At 42.1% G+C, this 16,808-nt stretch overlaps 1 protein-coding gene and 1 long non-coding RNA gene across 5 annotated transcripts in view; one reads left to right on the top strand and one right to left on the bottom strand.

Annotated features, from left to right (window-relative positions):
* LOC140392826 (centrosomal protein of 104 kDa-like) overlaps nt 1-15,002 on the top strand; it is a 493,850-nt gene extending 478,848 nt beyond the window's left edge. For all 4 annotated transcript variants that reach the window (XM_072478500.1, XM_072478503.1, XM_072478502.1 and 1 more), the window contains 2 exons: nt 3,958-4,048; nt 7,035-15,002. In XM_072478500.1, coding sequence (XP_072334601.1) covers nt 3,958-4,048; nt 7,035-7,171 — 228 coding nt within the window. In that variant the 3' untranslated portion in view covers nt 7,172-15,002. The remainder of the gene's footprint in view (nt 1-3,957; nt 4,049-7,034) is intronic.
* LOC140392830 (uncharacterized) overlaps nt 1-16,808 on the bottom strand; it is a 137,205-nt gene that overhangs the window by 64,785 nt on the left and 55,612 nt on the right. The gene's annotated exons all lie outside the window — the stretch shown is intronic.

The following is a 16,808-nucleotide window of genomic DNA, read 5'->3' on the forward strand; positions in this document are numbered from 1 at the left end:
CCCCAACTGTTCACATTATATATTAATGATCTGGATGAGGGAACTAAATGTATTATTTCCAAATTTGCAGATGATACAAACTTGGATGGGAGGGTCAGCTGTGAGGAGGATGCAGAGATGTTTCAGCAGGATTTGGACAGACTGAGTGAATGGGTACATGCACGGCAGATGTGCTATAATGTGGATAAATGTGAGGTTATCGCTTCGGTAGCAAAAATAGGAAGGAGATTATTATTTGAATGAGTGTAAATTCAGAGATGGATACTCAGCGAGACCTTGGTGTCGTCGTGCATCAGTCGCTGAAAGTAAGCGTGCAGGTACAGCAGGCAGTAAAGAAGGCAAATGCTCTGTTATATGCCTTCATAACGAGAGAATTTGAGCAGAGAAATGGAGATGTTTTACTGCAATTGGCTAGGGCATTGGTGAGGCCACACCTGGAGTATTGTGTGCAGTTTTGGTGTCCTTGTCTATGGAGGAAATGCAGCAAAATTTTGCTAGGCTGATTCCTGGGATGGCAAGACTGTCATGGGGACAGACCAAGTTGGTTAGGATTATATTCATTGGAGTTTAGAAGAGTGAGCGGGGATCTCATAGAAACTTACAAAATTCTAACAGGATTAGACGGCGTAGATTCAGAAAGAATGTTCCCGATGTGGCGGAGTCCAGAACTAGGGGTCATAGTTTTAGGATAAGGGGTAAACCTTTTGGGGCGGAGGTGAGGAGAAGTTTCTTCACCCAGAGAGTGGTGAATCTGTGGAATTCACTACCACAGAAAGTAGTTGAAGCCAAAATGTTATGTAATTTCAAGTAAGAATTAGATATAGCACTTGGGGCTAAAGGGATATGGGGAGTAAGGCGGGATCAGGGTATTGAACTTGATGATCAGCCATAATGGCGGAGCAGGCTCGAAGAACCGAATGACGTCCAGCCGCTAATTTCGGTGTTTCTAAATGGGAAAAGACTTTTCCTTATTTTTTATAAGAAGAGTCTAACTGTTAATTGAAAAGCTGTTTTTTTCCTTGGATGTTAAGGGGATTAATCCTGTGTTAATAATAAAGTTTGTTTTAATATAAAAGATCCATGGTTGTCACTCCTGGAACAATGTATCCATTCTTCACAGTTTATAAATTGAAAAATTGTTGGGTTGCTGTTAGTTTCTATGAGATCCCCTCTCTTCCAAACGCCAATTAATATAATCCTAACCAACTTGGTCTGTCCTCGTATGACAGTCTCACCATCCCAGGAATGAGTCTAGCAAACCTTTGCTGCACTTCCTCCATAGCAAGAACATCTTTCCTCAGGCAAGGACACCAGAACTGCACACAATATTCCAGGTGTGGCCTCACCAATATAAATGGTGGCTTCGCAATATAAATTGGGGGTCCGAACCGGGTACCGTAGCATAATGTTACAATTTGAAAATCAATGCGGAGGAGCATATCACCCCCGTTTAGAAATTAAAATGAACCCTCAGTAATGATAAGAAATCTTTATTTACAATTCTTTGTTTTCCTTCTGGAATTTTTTATCTCTGCATTTGATTCTATTGTTCTTCATTTCTGTTCCTCTACATATCTCAGTAAATTTGCATTTTGTTGGGGCACAGAGTGCTAGTTTTTTAATGTGCCTTTGTGTAATCCTGCCCGTCTTTAGTGGGCAGCAGAATAACATTGCACTGGAATTTGATTTGTTTTCATGCATTAACAGGAAAATGTTAATTGGTACATGAACACCCAAGTAGTGGCAGAATTCCAAATAGATATTTGTAATAGTTATGAAACTTAACTTCCTCCTTGACTAAGTAGAAAATAAATTATTTGCAAATGTTGTGCTTTACTATGGTATAACTAAACTTACTGGATCTTTTCCTCACCATTCACAGAAGCAATCTGGCCCGACAGTGTCTTCAAAGACATCATACAGTGTCTTTGATTTGACCAATGCAAATTGATGAATCTGTTAATAAAATGTCAGAAACCAAATAAATTTAAGTAATTTTCAATTCAGAAAGAGCTTACAAACATTTATTTAAACCAACCCCGTTTGACTTGAATGGCTTCTCTCCTAGCATCCTCCCTTGAATGGACTCTATTCCAAAACTAGGGTTTGATGTAACCTCGGGATGTAAAGCTAGTTTTTAACCTACTGTGTACCTTGACAGAGTAGGAGAAGCCAACACCTTGCTACATCCCCATCTCACTTCAACTTGTGCTGTTTCTCTGATTCCCTGAACTTCTGCTGAAATCAGTTAGTTGAAAGAACCCCAGCGGAAATTCAATCAGTGGTTTCTTCTCAATTCTAGCGAACAGTTGTTACTTCTTGCATTCGGTTTTATCTTGATTTATTACCATCTCCAATTTCAAATTGAGCCCACGCATCTCGCCCATTGCTAAAAATTCCGAAGAATCTTTTATCCTAGACATTTTTTGATCAAATCCGTTGTACAGTCCTCTGGGGAAAATTAGAGCTCAGCATTTAAGCATGATCTCAGGAAGCATATTTTCGCACAAGGATCAAATCTGCATCTCCCCCAATGAGGGTTGTGGTACGAGGAGTCAATTGAAAATGTCACGATTGAGATTGATTGACCTCTGTTTTGTGAACGTATGTAGTGGTTAGGGTCCAAGACGAGGGAAGGTATAGATCAGCTATGAATTAATTGAGTGGCGGAACAGGCTTGAGGGGCTGATCGGCCTACTCGTGTCTGTTCATAAATGGCGTCCTCATTATGGGTCGTTTCTTCACAATTAGCAGTTCCAGACAGATCAAAAGAAAGGGCTTGTCCGCTGATAAGTAATCTCTCACAACTCTCCTACTTCAATCTCTGCTGGGGGTTTTTATAATTGTCAATTTTTTGGGTGTTTTGATATTGCTCTAGTCATTATCATTTGCAATTTAGCGTGGCCAATCCACCGAGCCTGCACATCTTTGGGTTATGGGGGTGAAACCCACGCAAACACGGGGAGAATGTGCAAACTCCACACGGACAGTGACCCAGAGCCGGGAGCGAACCTGGGACCTCGGCACTGTGAGGCTGCAGGACTAACCCATTGCGCCACCGTGTTGTCCCTTCCCAGGATTTCTTAACTATTGGAATCGCTCAAACTATCTCTATCAGCTTCATATCACTCGGATGAACTTCCTAATTTGCCTTGTCTACATTTTAATCTTATTGGTATTGTTCACCTTGAGCATCACCTTTTTCTGCCAATATGAACTCTGTTTTGTACGGATAGATTATTGGTTAACCAGTATAGAAAAACTTCACATCGCCCTGGCTCCTACTCTCCAATGTTGTGCCTGATGGCACCATGAATATTGCCGGTCCTTACATTTCAGTTGCATGTTTATGTTTAATAAGTCAAGTTGAATGAAAAAACATTTCATATTTTTATGAAGCCAAGAAAAATAGAAGAGGTTATGGCAAAGATCAGTTACAGTTGTTTCTAGAAAGTCAGGACCATGGCCTTTTGGAAATTGCAGAAGAGATAACTACACTGTAAATAATTAGTATTTACCACATGGAGAAAAAAAAAGGATACTGTGACTAAGCAGTGAAAATAACAGATTTTTGACTATTTTCGATTCAAGAGATTTGGAATTCTGTTCCTGAAAAGTATTTACAATGGTCCAATTTATTATCATGTAGAAAGCTTTAAATATACATACGGATATTTCAAATGTAACAATTTTAAGAGACACATATGCAAAGTAAGATATGATGCTGCTGTTTTCCGTCTCTACTCCATTAAAGATGTCGTGTTCCCCCGAATAAAGCCATGGCTTTGTCCATTGACAGGAAAAATTAGGCTATCTGGCAGACGTGCTGACCTGCTCGCCCTGTGTGGTTTGTGCAGATTTCAGGAGAGGCCCCGTCTGCAGCTCTGCTCCACAAGGAGCTGCTCACTGGACAGATTGAAACTAACAGAGACCTCCTTGTTCTTCCAACCTTCCTAGGCTTGGAAAGTGCATCTCATGGGAAGAGACGGCTGTAAAATGAACCCCCGCAGGATGCAGACATTACAGAGGGCCCAGCAACTCCAACACGGTAAAATATTTTGTATAAATCAGTCGTCTTAAGAGTCGGATTTTAACCATTTCATCAATTGGAGCGTGCATGGGAGCAAAATGTATATGCTTACTACAATCACAAGGATTTTTTGTAATGACCTGGGAATTTTCTTGTGTTGCTGAAGATGGGCAATCTGAGTAAAATGTCTGCTGCAACAGTCGTTTTACAACTATAAATCCAGTAACATAGTGTTATTCGTTCATGGGATGTGGCTGTGGCTGGCTAATCCAGCATTTGTTATTCATCTCTCATTGCACTTGAGTAGGTGGTGATGAGCCATCTTCTACAGTCCATGTAGGGTAGATACACAAGTGTCAGAAAGGGAATTCCAGCCTTTTTTTGTAGTGCTTATTTCTCCTTTGGGAAGTGGTGGAGGATTCCCAAGCTGATTATTGGCCCATCTAACCACGTTATGGATGCTCCTTCCATAGCGGGATACGACTCCAACCAGTGGAGAATTTCCCCCCATTGTTCCAGTTGACTCTAGTTTCGCTTGGGCTCTTTTTTAATATAAATTTAGGGTAGCCACTTCTTTTTTTGTTCCAATTAAGGGGCAATTTAACATCGGCAGTTCACTTCCCCTGCGCATCTTTTTGGCTTGTGGGGGTGAAATCCACGCAGACACAGGGAGAATGTGCGCACACCACACGGACAGTGACCCAGGGTCAGGATCGAACCCGGGGCCTCGGTGCCACGAGGTTGCAGTGCTCACCACTGTGCCACCATGCTGCCGCCTTACTCGGGCTCTTTAATGTTACACTCAATCAAATGCTACCTTGATGTCAAGAGCAGTCACTCTCGGGGGCAGCACGGTGGCACAGTGGGCTAGCCCTGTAGCCTCACACATCGAGGTCCCAGGTTCGATCCCGGATCTGGGTCACTGTCCGTGTGGAGTTTGCACATTCTCCCCGTGTTTGCGTGGGTTTCGCCCCCACAACCCAATGATGTGCAGGCTAGGTGGATTGGCCATACTAAATTGCCCCTTAATTGGAAAAAGTGAATTGGGTACTCTAAATTAAAAAAAAAGCAATCATTCTCATCTCATTTTGAGCCAACTAACTGGCTTTTATAAACTTCATGTAGATGAGAGTGCAGTTTAGATCAGACATAGCATGGAACTGTTTGCTACAACAGAGCCACTGACCGTCCCTTTATCTCGGGTTTCAATCTGACAAAGTACAATGAAGACAATATACATCTTCAGATTTCTTTGAAAATAGCTCTAAGATAACATTGTTCTTGACACCATTGACAAGATGTCGTATAGGAGGCAGTTAAATAAGTGCCCATGGGTAAGATACTGGCATGGATAGAGGATTGGCTGACTAGCAGAAGACAGAGAATGGGGTTAAAGGGGTCAGGACGACAGCTGGTGACTAGTGGTGTGCCTCAGGGCTCAGTTTTGGGACCACACCTTTTCACAATATACATTAATGATTTGGAAGAAGGCCTGAGGGCACTGTTGTTATGCTTGCAGATGATACAAAGATATGCAGAGGGACAGGTAGTATTGAGAAAGCAGGGGGGGGCTGCAGGAGGACTTGGACAGGCTAGGAGAGTGGGCAATGAAGTGGCAGATGGAACATAATGTGGAAAAATGTGAGGTTATGCACTTTGGTAGGAAGAATGGAGACATAGACTAATTTGGAAATTCGAAGCTCTGGTCAGACCCCATTTGGAATATTGTGAACCGTTTTGAGCTCCGTGTTTAAGGAAGGACGTGCTGGCCTTGGAAAGGGTCCAGAGGAGGTTCACAAGAATGATCCATGGAAAGTAGAGCTTGTCATTTGAGGAGCAGTTGAGGACTCTGGGTCTGTACCCATTGGAGTTTAGAAGGACGAGAGGGATCTTTTTGAAACTTACAGGATACTGAGAGGCCTGGCTAGAGTGGACGTGGAGTGGATGTTCCCACTAGTAGAAAACATTAGAACCCGAGGCCACAGCCTCAAACTGAAAGGATGATCCTTTAAAACTGAGATGAGGAGGAATTTCTTCAGCCAGAGGGTGGTGAATCTGAGGAACTCCTTGCCGCAGAAGGCTGTGGAGGCCAATTCACTCCGTGTCTTTAAGACAGAGATAGATAGGTTCTTGATTAATATGGGGATCAGCGATTATGGGGAGAAGGCAGGAGAATGGGGGTGAGAAACATATCAGCCATGATTGAATGGAGACAGACCCGGTGGGCTAAATGGCCTAATTCTGCTCCTATGTCTTATGGTCTGATAAGACTCATCTTTGTCGACACAGAGTGCCAAGTAAGCAAACTGAAAAAAATCCTGCTGCATGTTGGTAATTAAATTGAATGGTATAGCCTAATTCGTTGTTCAGTTCCAAATGCATTGAAAGACCTTGTCGATAGGGATCCATCCACAGACAATAGTAGCAATTGTCTCGCAGATCATAGACAGTATGAGATGTGTATTTAAAATCTTTAGGAATAGTGAGCATAACTAATTTTAACTATGTGTGTGACAGCCAACATGAAAAGATCTAATGATCTATAATCAATAAAAATGCTTAATTTTTAACACATGCATTTCAGTATAATGTTCCCCAAGGCGGCAACCACTGGTTTGCTGAGTGCTCTAAACTAACCGGTCAGTGGCCTTGGCGCGGAAGAATCCTTTTGAACCTGGTTCATAATTTTTCAGTTTCCAAGCCCTATCACAGTTAACTTGGCTCACTTTAGCTCCCTAATAACCTAGGGACTTGGAGTTGCACTGCAGAGTTACATTTGTTTGCTTTTTCCAAGATTTTTCTTTTGTGTTTACTTTTCCTCCTAGTTTTTCTTTGGCCATGTTACAGCTTGGCAACTGTTATTGTGAGGCCTGATTTAGCAACTAGTACAAAATTTACCAGCTTGTCTCTAGCAACTTGATATATTCCCCCATGAAACAAGTGATAACAGTATGAACAGAAATCTTCAATAAAAGCAATTAAATGTCTTTTTTTGTTTCAACAGCAAAGTCTGGAACTGTGGCTACCTGTAGGCCAGGCCTGGTGGGTGTTAAAGGACGTTCCCCATCCTCCGGCAGCAAAATTCCTGCTCCAAGAGCTGGCTTAAACAAAACAACAAGCATGAATCCAAGCCGGCGATGAAGTCGCAGCACCCAGGAGACAAAATACAGCAGCAAACCAAACAGACTCTGCATCATGAACACCGAACTGTCAGATTGTAATGTCATTTATGAACGCACTCGGAACTGAGAGATAATATGACGGGTGCAAGGCTGCCCCTTCAACAGAACATGATGCTGACTGATTGGAGCCATTTTGATGTCTGTGAAACATCCATTCCATCCAGGCTAGACTCCAACTTAATTCCTTAAAGCATTCCATTGGTACTGAGGAAGTTTTTTAATGAAATGATTAAGCATCACGTAAAAGGAAACAGCACTGTAAAAATACAAGTTCAGGTGTTATTTCACAGCCCGTTCACGTGTTGTGTTACAGAAAATTCCAATTTACTGAATTCCATTTTCCCCTATTTGCATTCCATTCATGCAAAAGTTTCAGAAGGAATATGATCTCACTATTGTGGATTGATCAATTACAGCAGTTTTTAGCATATATTGTTAATGCTTATGCAGAATTATTCCTTTTTAAACTGCCCATATAAACAATGATTTTATTTGCGGAAGAATATCACGTAGTTTGTTGAGGTGCTGCATAATGAAAATTGGACTTAAGTTCAGAGATAAAAGAATGCTTTTGTCCAAATGTTTGAGTAACTTATAACCCATTAGGGAATTGAGCTCATCATGACCAGATCAGTCATTCACTGTCACAGACTGAAAGCTAGGGCTGTTCTTCACTGCAAAAAATTATCCCTGAAATAATTGGTTGTAGCAAACTAGTTATATGCAATAAATCTGAAACAAACACTTCTGTGAATCTGACAGTGGAGCTTAATTTGAGATAGATTGAGAAATGCTGCCATCTGGAACTCCCACTACAGTTCTTTCATGTATCTGTAGCCTGCAAGTCTGATTGCTGTTTCTATGTGAATAGAATCATTTAGAGTGGAGTGAGGCGACATAGCTTTGCTTCTGTAAACACTTAGCAAGGAAAATATTGATGGTAAAAATGCATTAGGGAGACCCATGAAGGAACTTTAAAGGACTGTTTTTTTAAATGTTAAATAACTTCATAGATGAAGTGCATAGCAAAGCATTAATTGGGAACAAAACCAAACTTAGAGCCCATCTGATTTTTCCATCTATTTAAATTGCACAATGATTATTAAACACCACCAAGCACAATGTGGGAATGAATACCTGCCCAAAATCTAGAATCTTAAAGATGCGGCAGAAACTCGTCACAGTAAATTCCCTAATGGTGAAGCCCTTGTATCTCGGCACGTTCGCCTGCAATGCTCATTTACTTGTTGAAAATGATTCCAGAATCCCAACAATTACTTCCCAAATTATGTTGGGGGCAGATTTGCCTCTCAAAAATCATGTGTTTAAATGTTCATGACATAGTTTAGTAACTATCAAAGATTATGGGTGGCATTGTGTTTTTAACGCATCTAAAAATAAATGACAGTTGCCTGTTGGCTCATATTTGTTGGAAACCACAAAACCCCAGTTTAAAGATGAAACTGAAAGCTTTGGTTCTTGCATGAAAAACTTAAATATTGTGTGAAATGCTATTACATAGCTGGAGCAGAGAATTTTTAAAATTTACTATTTTACTTGATTACAAACTGTTGCTGAATGTTTTGAGCTGTTCAATATTGGACCGTGCAAAATTCCGGTTTGTAATATTGTGGGGAGGAATGCAAACAATGAGAACAGGGTTGCAGCGGAATAGGGTATATGGCTTCCACCTTTGCAAAGGCCCAAGCAGAGAAGCTACCTAGCAGTTGGGCCTTGGTGCTTGTGCTCAGCCCCCTCACATTGGATAAAAGGGGAGGATCAGGTAGCAAGCACATAGAGAATGGAAAATACCGCCCCCCCAAAAAAAAAACCACGTGCTATCGGGGCAAGTCTTTGGGTTAGTCTGAACGTCGGCAGAAGACCCTAAAATCACTTCTCTGTGCCAAGCAGGCCAACTACAGTGGTCGGCTTTCCTCATCCAAATTCTGGGCTCGGGTCTCTGCCAACATGGGGCCGGCAATAGGTACTTATGCTGAGACCTCCATCCAGGACTGACGCCACACCAAGGACAGAGGAAGGATTCAGTCCTGGGGTGTTGAAGAAATAGGGCAGCATCCATATTAGCAAAAGTAATGCAGCTAAGTGCTTAAAAGGTATGGTGAAAATATTCAAAACCTGCAACTGACCAATCCAAAAATTGCATGAATCCTCAGAACCATCAAGAGTAATAAATACATGGGCAGCTTAGACAGGTGAACTGTATTTAAATATTTCTTTTATATTTTTGTTAGCAGGTCAAAATGCTTGTTTTGGTCACAAAATCATCTGTGGTCAAAACTGTGCTAAGAGTGAAATTAGGGAGGATTTTGCAGCTTCCGTTACCTCAACTCTGTTCCCCATAAGCCTGACTAAACTTATTTAGAAACTAGTAAAATTATAAACCAACTATTAACATATCTCCATTACATAAGGTCTTGGGTAATCCGGGTTAACCTTATTTTGTTTTAAGTCCATGATTCAGAGTATTTTGATAAAACTGAGTGAACTATTTGTCAGGTTTGGGATTTTTGTAACCTATGTACATGATAACAAGTACATCACCAATTGAAGAGCGAGAGATTGGCCATAATTTGTTCCTAATTCCAAGTGTGTTTAGTTTAAGAATCCAACAGATTTTTCATTTATTTTTTTAATGCTTTTTTGTACATATCCTTGTCAAATATTCAGAGTTTCATATTTATTGCAATCTTTCCTGAAATACAGATTATTCCTCCTTCAATTACCAAGTTCAAATTTTGTTAAAGCAGTTCCTATGAGGACATATATTTTGCATTCTCAAGCACACTACACAGCTGTCGGCCCTGCTCTTTGAGGAATAGGGTAATTTTTCTCCATTCTTTTTCTGTGCTTATTTTCACCTTTCTCTCCCTTGAAAGTGTTGAATTTCTGATGGGGTACGATTTTTTATGGGTGCATGTGACCATCCCATGTCTTGCCCAAGTGAGCATTGTTCATGTATCCACCAGTCTGTCACCCTTACTTGAGTACACACTTCCAGAAATGGTCATTGAATAGTGCTCATAAGCTGTTTCCATGATAGATTGTTTTTCCTTGACCAAGGAACAGTGGGGCTAGTTGTGTAGGGCCCCTACTCAGCAAGGACCACTGATTCAATGGAATTTCAATCATTTTTTAAAAATGTATAATCTTTACTGTCACAAGTAGGTTTACATTTACACTGCAATGAAGTTACTATGAAAAGCCCCGAGTCGTCGCATTCCGGCGTCTGTTCGGGTACACAGGGAGAATGAAGAATGTCCAATTCACCTAGCAGCATGTCTTTCAAGACTTGTGGGAGGAAACTGGAGCACCCGGAGGAAACCCACGCAGACACAGGGAGAGCATGCAGACTCCACACAGACAATGACCCAAGCCGGGAATCAAACCTGGAACACTGGAGCTGTGAAGCAACAGAGCCACCCACTGTGCTATCATGCTGCCCATAATCTGTATGATTTAGTTAGTGCTAGGTAAGATGGCAGCGCCACTAAGTCCAGTTGTGTTGCCTGTATTATTTTGCCACATTGCACAAGAATCAAGGGAATTGCCCATTCCAAGGCCAATGCAGGTTGCCCTTTCTTTATTCTCACTTTCCTCTTGTTTTCTGAATTAAAACAAATATAGATCTCCTCTCAAGGAAACTCTGAAACATAAGCCTATGAGAGCATCAAATTGAGATATCTCTATGCAATGAGAACATGCAATTAGATGAAGTTTCAAACTATGAGCAGGAATGTCGCCATAGACCTGGAGGACCACAGGCTGCTGTCCCCTTTCGGGAGAGAGCTGACTGCTGGTGATTTAGCCTGAGGGCCACCATATCTCGGGCAAGGGACAAATTTGAACAGGCAGAGCCTTCATGGATAACCTCAGCCGGTGCAGGAACTGAACCCACACTTGTCATCACTCTGATCACAAACCAGCCATCCGGTCAACTGAACTAATCAACCTCCCTCCTATAAGCATATATTGCATAAAATATTCTGAAATCTGACTTTCCATCTGCTTAGGAGATATGAAACTTAGAGGGCTTTGGTTGACTTCCACCTCTTGTGTGAACACATCTCACGTAAATTATTCTCTTCATTAAGATGTTGAATTTCCGGCCAGGTATTTACTGCAAAGATTATTCCATCTTCATTAATGGTTTGGGAAATGACCAACTGCTGAAGTGAATGCAGATAGTAGCAGGCAAATGCAGGCCTTATTGAGAAAATGATCAGTGCCTTGCATCCTGTGATACAGAACAGACTGCAATCCATAATGATGCAGAAGTTGACCTCTAATCGACTGGTCCCAGAACAGTGCATTTTTAAAGAGGTGTTGCATGTTCAGCATTTTGGGACTTGGCCACTTGACTGGCAGTATGGTGGGGGAAGATGATTTGAGGAGAACCCAGTGTCTTCCTGCCACCATGGCATATTGCCAATGGTGGGCACGTCGGCTCTATTGAGCCACTTAAGGGCCCAAGAAAGAGCCACTTTCAACCCTCTCAGATATTTATTACATGCCAGGGGGAACTGCCACTGTATAGGGAGCTCCCCAGTGGCCTCCCAGCAGGTTCCTAGGGAGGCCTTCCGTGATGTGCACTCAATAGCCCAAAGAGTCCTTCCTAGCAGCAGGCTGCCCCATGGCAGCAACACTCCGCAGCAACCCCCCCTTCCACACAGCCCCCAGGGATGAGGTGCTTTTAAGGCTGCTGAACTGCCGGTCCTCTTATTAACACCCTGCTAATTGGCCACTGCCAGCAAAATGCTGTCCAGGATGCTGCCATTTTGCTGGATTGCAGTTGATTCCCAGTTTTAGTCCCAATAGGAGTGGGCAGAGGAGAACCATCGGCCTCCACCAAAAGATTAATTCCAGTGTCACAAATAATTCTTTCCCGGGACTATAATACTGTGGGACTCTTTGCTTCACCTCAAGTGCAATATACAGATTATTGAAAGTGAATCTTTTTGCCAAATCACAAATTATTGATCCAACATCTTTTCTACTGATTTCTTGGTCATGTCTTGACTTACACTGTATGAATTGACCTTTCCCCATCTTATTCAGGTGCAGTGCCGACATTTTTGTAAAAGGGTTTTCTTGTGACAAAAATAAATTGTAGGGCCAATGGAAAAAGGCAGTACAATAATGCCTTTGTATGCTCCTCTGCATACACTTAATTGGATACTCAATTGGTCCAGTTGCTGCCTATGAATGATGTAGGGTACCCAAACATGAACAACGGAGTGAATATTTTGAATAGATGCATTACATTGTTTAAGCACTGATTTGTACAGATTTTGTTTTAATATATATATATATATATATTTTTCTCCATTTCACATTTTCATCCAAATTTACACCCACCATCAAACAATCAAAGGTAACAAATACAATGTCAATCCCCTGGCCAACAATTTCTCCCTCCCGGTGGGCAGCACGGTGGCGCAGTGGGTTAGCCCTGCTGCTTCACGGCGCCGAGGTCCCAGGTTCGATCCCGGCTCTGGGTCACTGTCCGTGTGGAGTTTGCACATTCTCCCCGGATTTGCGTGGGTTTCTCCCCCACAACCCAAAGATGTGCAGGCTAGGGGAATTGGCCACGCTAAATTGGCCCTTAATTGGGAAAAAATGAATTCGGTACTCTTTAAGTTTTTTTTAATAAAAACAATTCCTCCCCCTAACCACCCTCAGCATTTTAAATATGAACATCAAAGAAAAGGATTCAGGAATCCACCAATCCACCCTTACATACTCACCAGCAAAATATACAGTCCAACTCCCCACCCCCCATGTTCTATGTCATCCAATTCTTGAAAGTAGATAATAAACAACAAGCCCATGAATTGTAGAATCCTTCCCCTCAACTCAAACGTCATCTTCTCAAGTGTTTAAAAACTCCAACAGATACCCACGCCAGGGCACAGGGTGGAGAAACTGATCTCCACCCCAACAGGATCTGCCTTTGGGCGATCAGCGAGACGAAGGCTAAAACATCTGCCTCCGCAACCCGCTCCAACCCCAACCAATCCGACACCCCGAATTTGGCCTCCAGAGGACCTAGCTCAAGCCCCACATGTACCACCTTCGAAATTGCCCTGAACACCTCCCTCCAATACTCCAGCTTTGGACAGGACCAAAACAGACGAACATGGTCTGCGGGTGATTTGCACAGAAATTAGTATTGTACCCATGCTATTGCCATAGCTCCTAGGCTATTCATTCTACTGAAATCAAATCCACATAACCCAGATACCTATAATTATTAACTTCAGCTGGGAAGTAATTGGTAACCGTTTTATAGGTCTGACTTATTTTTGTTCGTATTCTTATCCACAACTATACATGTTACACAAGTCACCAGTTTATGGATTACACTTAATATGGGATACCTGCCCCATTAGATACAAGCGACGAGAGACTACACTGCTCCAAAGGCAAGTTTATTGTTTGCCGTTACTGTCTTTTCTCTGATTTTAACAATTACATGTTTTTTGTTTTAGACTTATGCAATACATTAAATAATATTGATGCTGAATTACTTTGTGAATGTTGTATTGGTGTATTTTTCTTTTATATCCTTGTGTGCTTTTTTTTTAAACAATGAACTCATGTTTAATCAGCCACAAGACAGTTTAGATTATTTTGTTAGAGCATCAAATGATTTTTGGCTGCAGAACAGAGATATTGGAAGTCTCCAGGTTCCTATAGAAGCCTTTTGGGTATGCCGATAGAAAGGGTTCTGCTGAAAATATGCACAATGATACCTTAAGATAAGGATAGGCCTGTTTTCCAAATGAGGATGGCTCATCAGCCAAATGGCAGAGCACTGGGTCATCAATCTCTATGACTCCCAGTTAGTACAGGCGCAAGCATATGATGTGAGAAAATGTTCAGTGGCACTTTCGAGGCATGTGGAAATCGGCCAGCAAGCCATGAAAGAAAGATTCTCCTTTTTATTCCGAGATGGGTTTTGAGGAGAGATCTTAAAGGAACAAGTGAAGTGGAGGTGTAAAGAAATTAAACAATTTTCAATTTACGTTACTTAGGCCAGTTTCCCTAGATCTTGGCCCTTGCAAGTAGCAATACGGAACAGAAATACTTGCACCCTATGGGAAGGGGAAACGGGAACCAGCCCTGTTCTCCATGAGCATATTGTCAAAAGTTAATTGCACAGCATTACTGTATACTAATTGCAAAACAAGACCACAGCCCACACAATCCTGTCTCTACGCCAGAGGGTGGAGTACTTCTAGCATTGAAAAGGAATAATGACCGCAGTTCTTTTGATTTATAGAGTAACCAATAAATTTAACCTACCTTTACTGCTAAAAGGACTGAAGTTTATAAACTCTCTGTTCTGCTGCCAGAGTTTATTGCATGTTCTGAATAAGGCAACGATCCAGAATGTCTTGGGTATTAGTGGATGAAAATCAGAAACACTGAACCTACATCAATTAGTTTTATTCATTGATAAATAAGGGATTTCCATTGGTATTTCTATAGTTTGCACTGGATCTCGAGGGCTGTTATATATTCCAGTGTATTGGTATCAAAATTGTGCATATTTTACATCCTCTAAATCAGCTGGTAAGACATTTTAAAAATCAAATAATTAATGTTTTCAGAAATTGTAACTTATGCATGTTGATTATGATCTGACTTAAGATGATCACTTCAGAGAATTTTATTTTAATTTAAAGCACACAGCAAGATATTTGAAGGCCATAATAAGAAGTATTTGCACAGATGTATAAAATGAGGAATAAATATTTAATTTGGAACTTACGTCTGGTGATTTTTTTTTTTACAAGCTCACACTTCATACAAATTGGAAATGGTAAAGTTGAGTGACCATGATAAGAATTTTATCACCTATTTATGAAACCACAAATAAAATTTGTTTTAACAGATTGCAAAAGTCTTCCCTACCACGTGCAGATCAAGTATGTCGATGATCTGTGCTGACTTAATGATCTTAATCAGTTGATCTTAATCTCAATAACTCTACACAAGGAACTGGGCAAAATTGTTAGTCGGTTAAATGCTGGTAGAAGTGCCCAAGCCAGATGAAAATAGGGTATGACTCACTGAACTATGTTAGTTCCCAACATTGGACAACTATCTGTTAGTATCTTCTGTCACTGATGAGCAATAGCACATGTTACATTCCAAACAGGAGTGGGGGGGGAATAAAAATTCAGGAATGATATATACTGCTGGTAAAGTGTAAATAATGCATTTCTTGTTGAGTAAAAAGACATTAAGTGTTTGAGTTTTAATGGGTGCTGCGTCTACACAATATTTTTATTAAACTTTACATTTTGTACACTCTAAAGAAAGATGCGACAGTCACAAGTTCTTCCTTTCTCTCCCCCCCCCCCCCCCCCCCCGCCCCCAAAATCCCAAATAGGGTCCTTTACTTGGCCCTTTACCGTGGGTAGTTGTCTGGGCAATGCCCTCCTCCATCCCTCCCCACCCCCCCCTTTATCGCTTGGCCTCCCTTTATTGCTTGTGCTAGGCCCTCTAGCCTCCTTCCCCCCCCCCCCCACACACACACACTTTCTGTCTGCTTTCTGTGGTCCTGTTGGCTCCTGTGCGTACCCTCCTTCCCCACTCAATTGGTTGTTGGCTTCAAACAAGTTGGTGAATAGCCTCCATGTTTTGTGGAAGCCCCCCTCTGACCCTCAGATGGTGAACTTCCATCTTCTCCAGGTGGAGACATTCTGACAGGTCTGCCAGTCAGTCTGCAGCTGTGAGTGATGCTGCTGATCACCAACCAAGCAGGATTCTCCGGCAGGTGATTAGGGAAATAAAAGCAAGGACGTCAGCCCTCTTTCCCCATAAGTAGTTCTGGCTCATCCGATATCCCGAAGGTTTCCACTCTTGGGCTTGGCTCCACCCTCCACAACTTTACACATTGCCTCAAAGAAGGCTGTCCAGAACCCGATAAGTCGGGCACGGCCAGAACATGTGGGCGTGGTTAGCCAGGCACCATTCACATTTGTCTTCCACCTCCGGGAAGCACCTGCTCATTCGGGTTCTTGTCTGGTATGCTCTGTGCACCACTTTTAGCTGCATGATGCTTAACCTTGCGCATGTGGAGTTTGCCCTGTTCAGTGCTTCACTCCAGAGTCTCCACCCTATTTCCATCCCGAGCTCTTCCTCCCATTTTTCCTTTGTATTGTCCAGTAGGGTGCATGTCCTTTCTAAAAGTCGTCTGTACAGGTCCCCACTAGTTCCCCTTCCCCGACTGTCTGCATCCAGTCATTCCTCTAACATTGTGTTTCTCGGGGTCCTTGGATATGTTGTCGTCTCCTTGCGGAGAAAGCTTTTGACCTGCAGATGTTGGAGTTCATTTCCGTTCCATAGTTTCAGTCCGTCAGCTCCTCTAAAGTCGCTAATCTGTCCTCCATGTAGAAGTCCCTAACCGTCGATTGCCCCCCCCCCCCCCCCCCCTCAATCCTGTCCTGTCTCCACCTCTTAAAGGTGGCGTCAAACATGTGGAAACCTGTGGTTGCCGCAGATGGGGGGGGGGGGGGGGGCCATGGTGGATAACTCGGTCAGACCGAAGTAATGTCTCATCTGGT

This window comes from Scyliorhinus torazame, chromosome 16, assembly GCF_047496885.1.
Source record: "Scyliorhinus torazame isolate Kashiwa2021f chromosome 16, sScyTor2.1, whole genome shotgun sequence".
NCBI classification, from domain to species: Eukaryota; Metazoa; Chordata; class Chondrichthyes; order Carcharhiniformes; family Scyliorhinidae; genus Scyliorhinus; species Scyliorhinus torazame.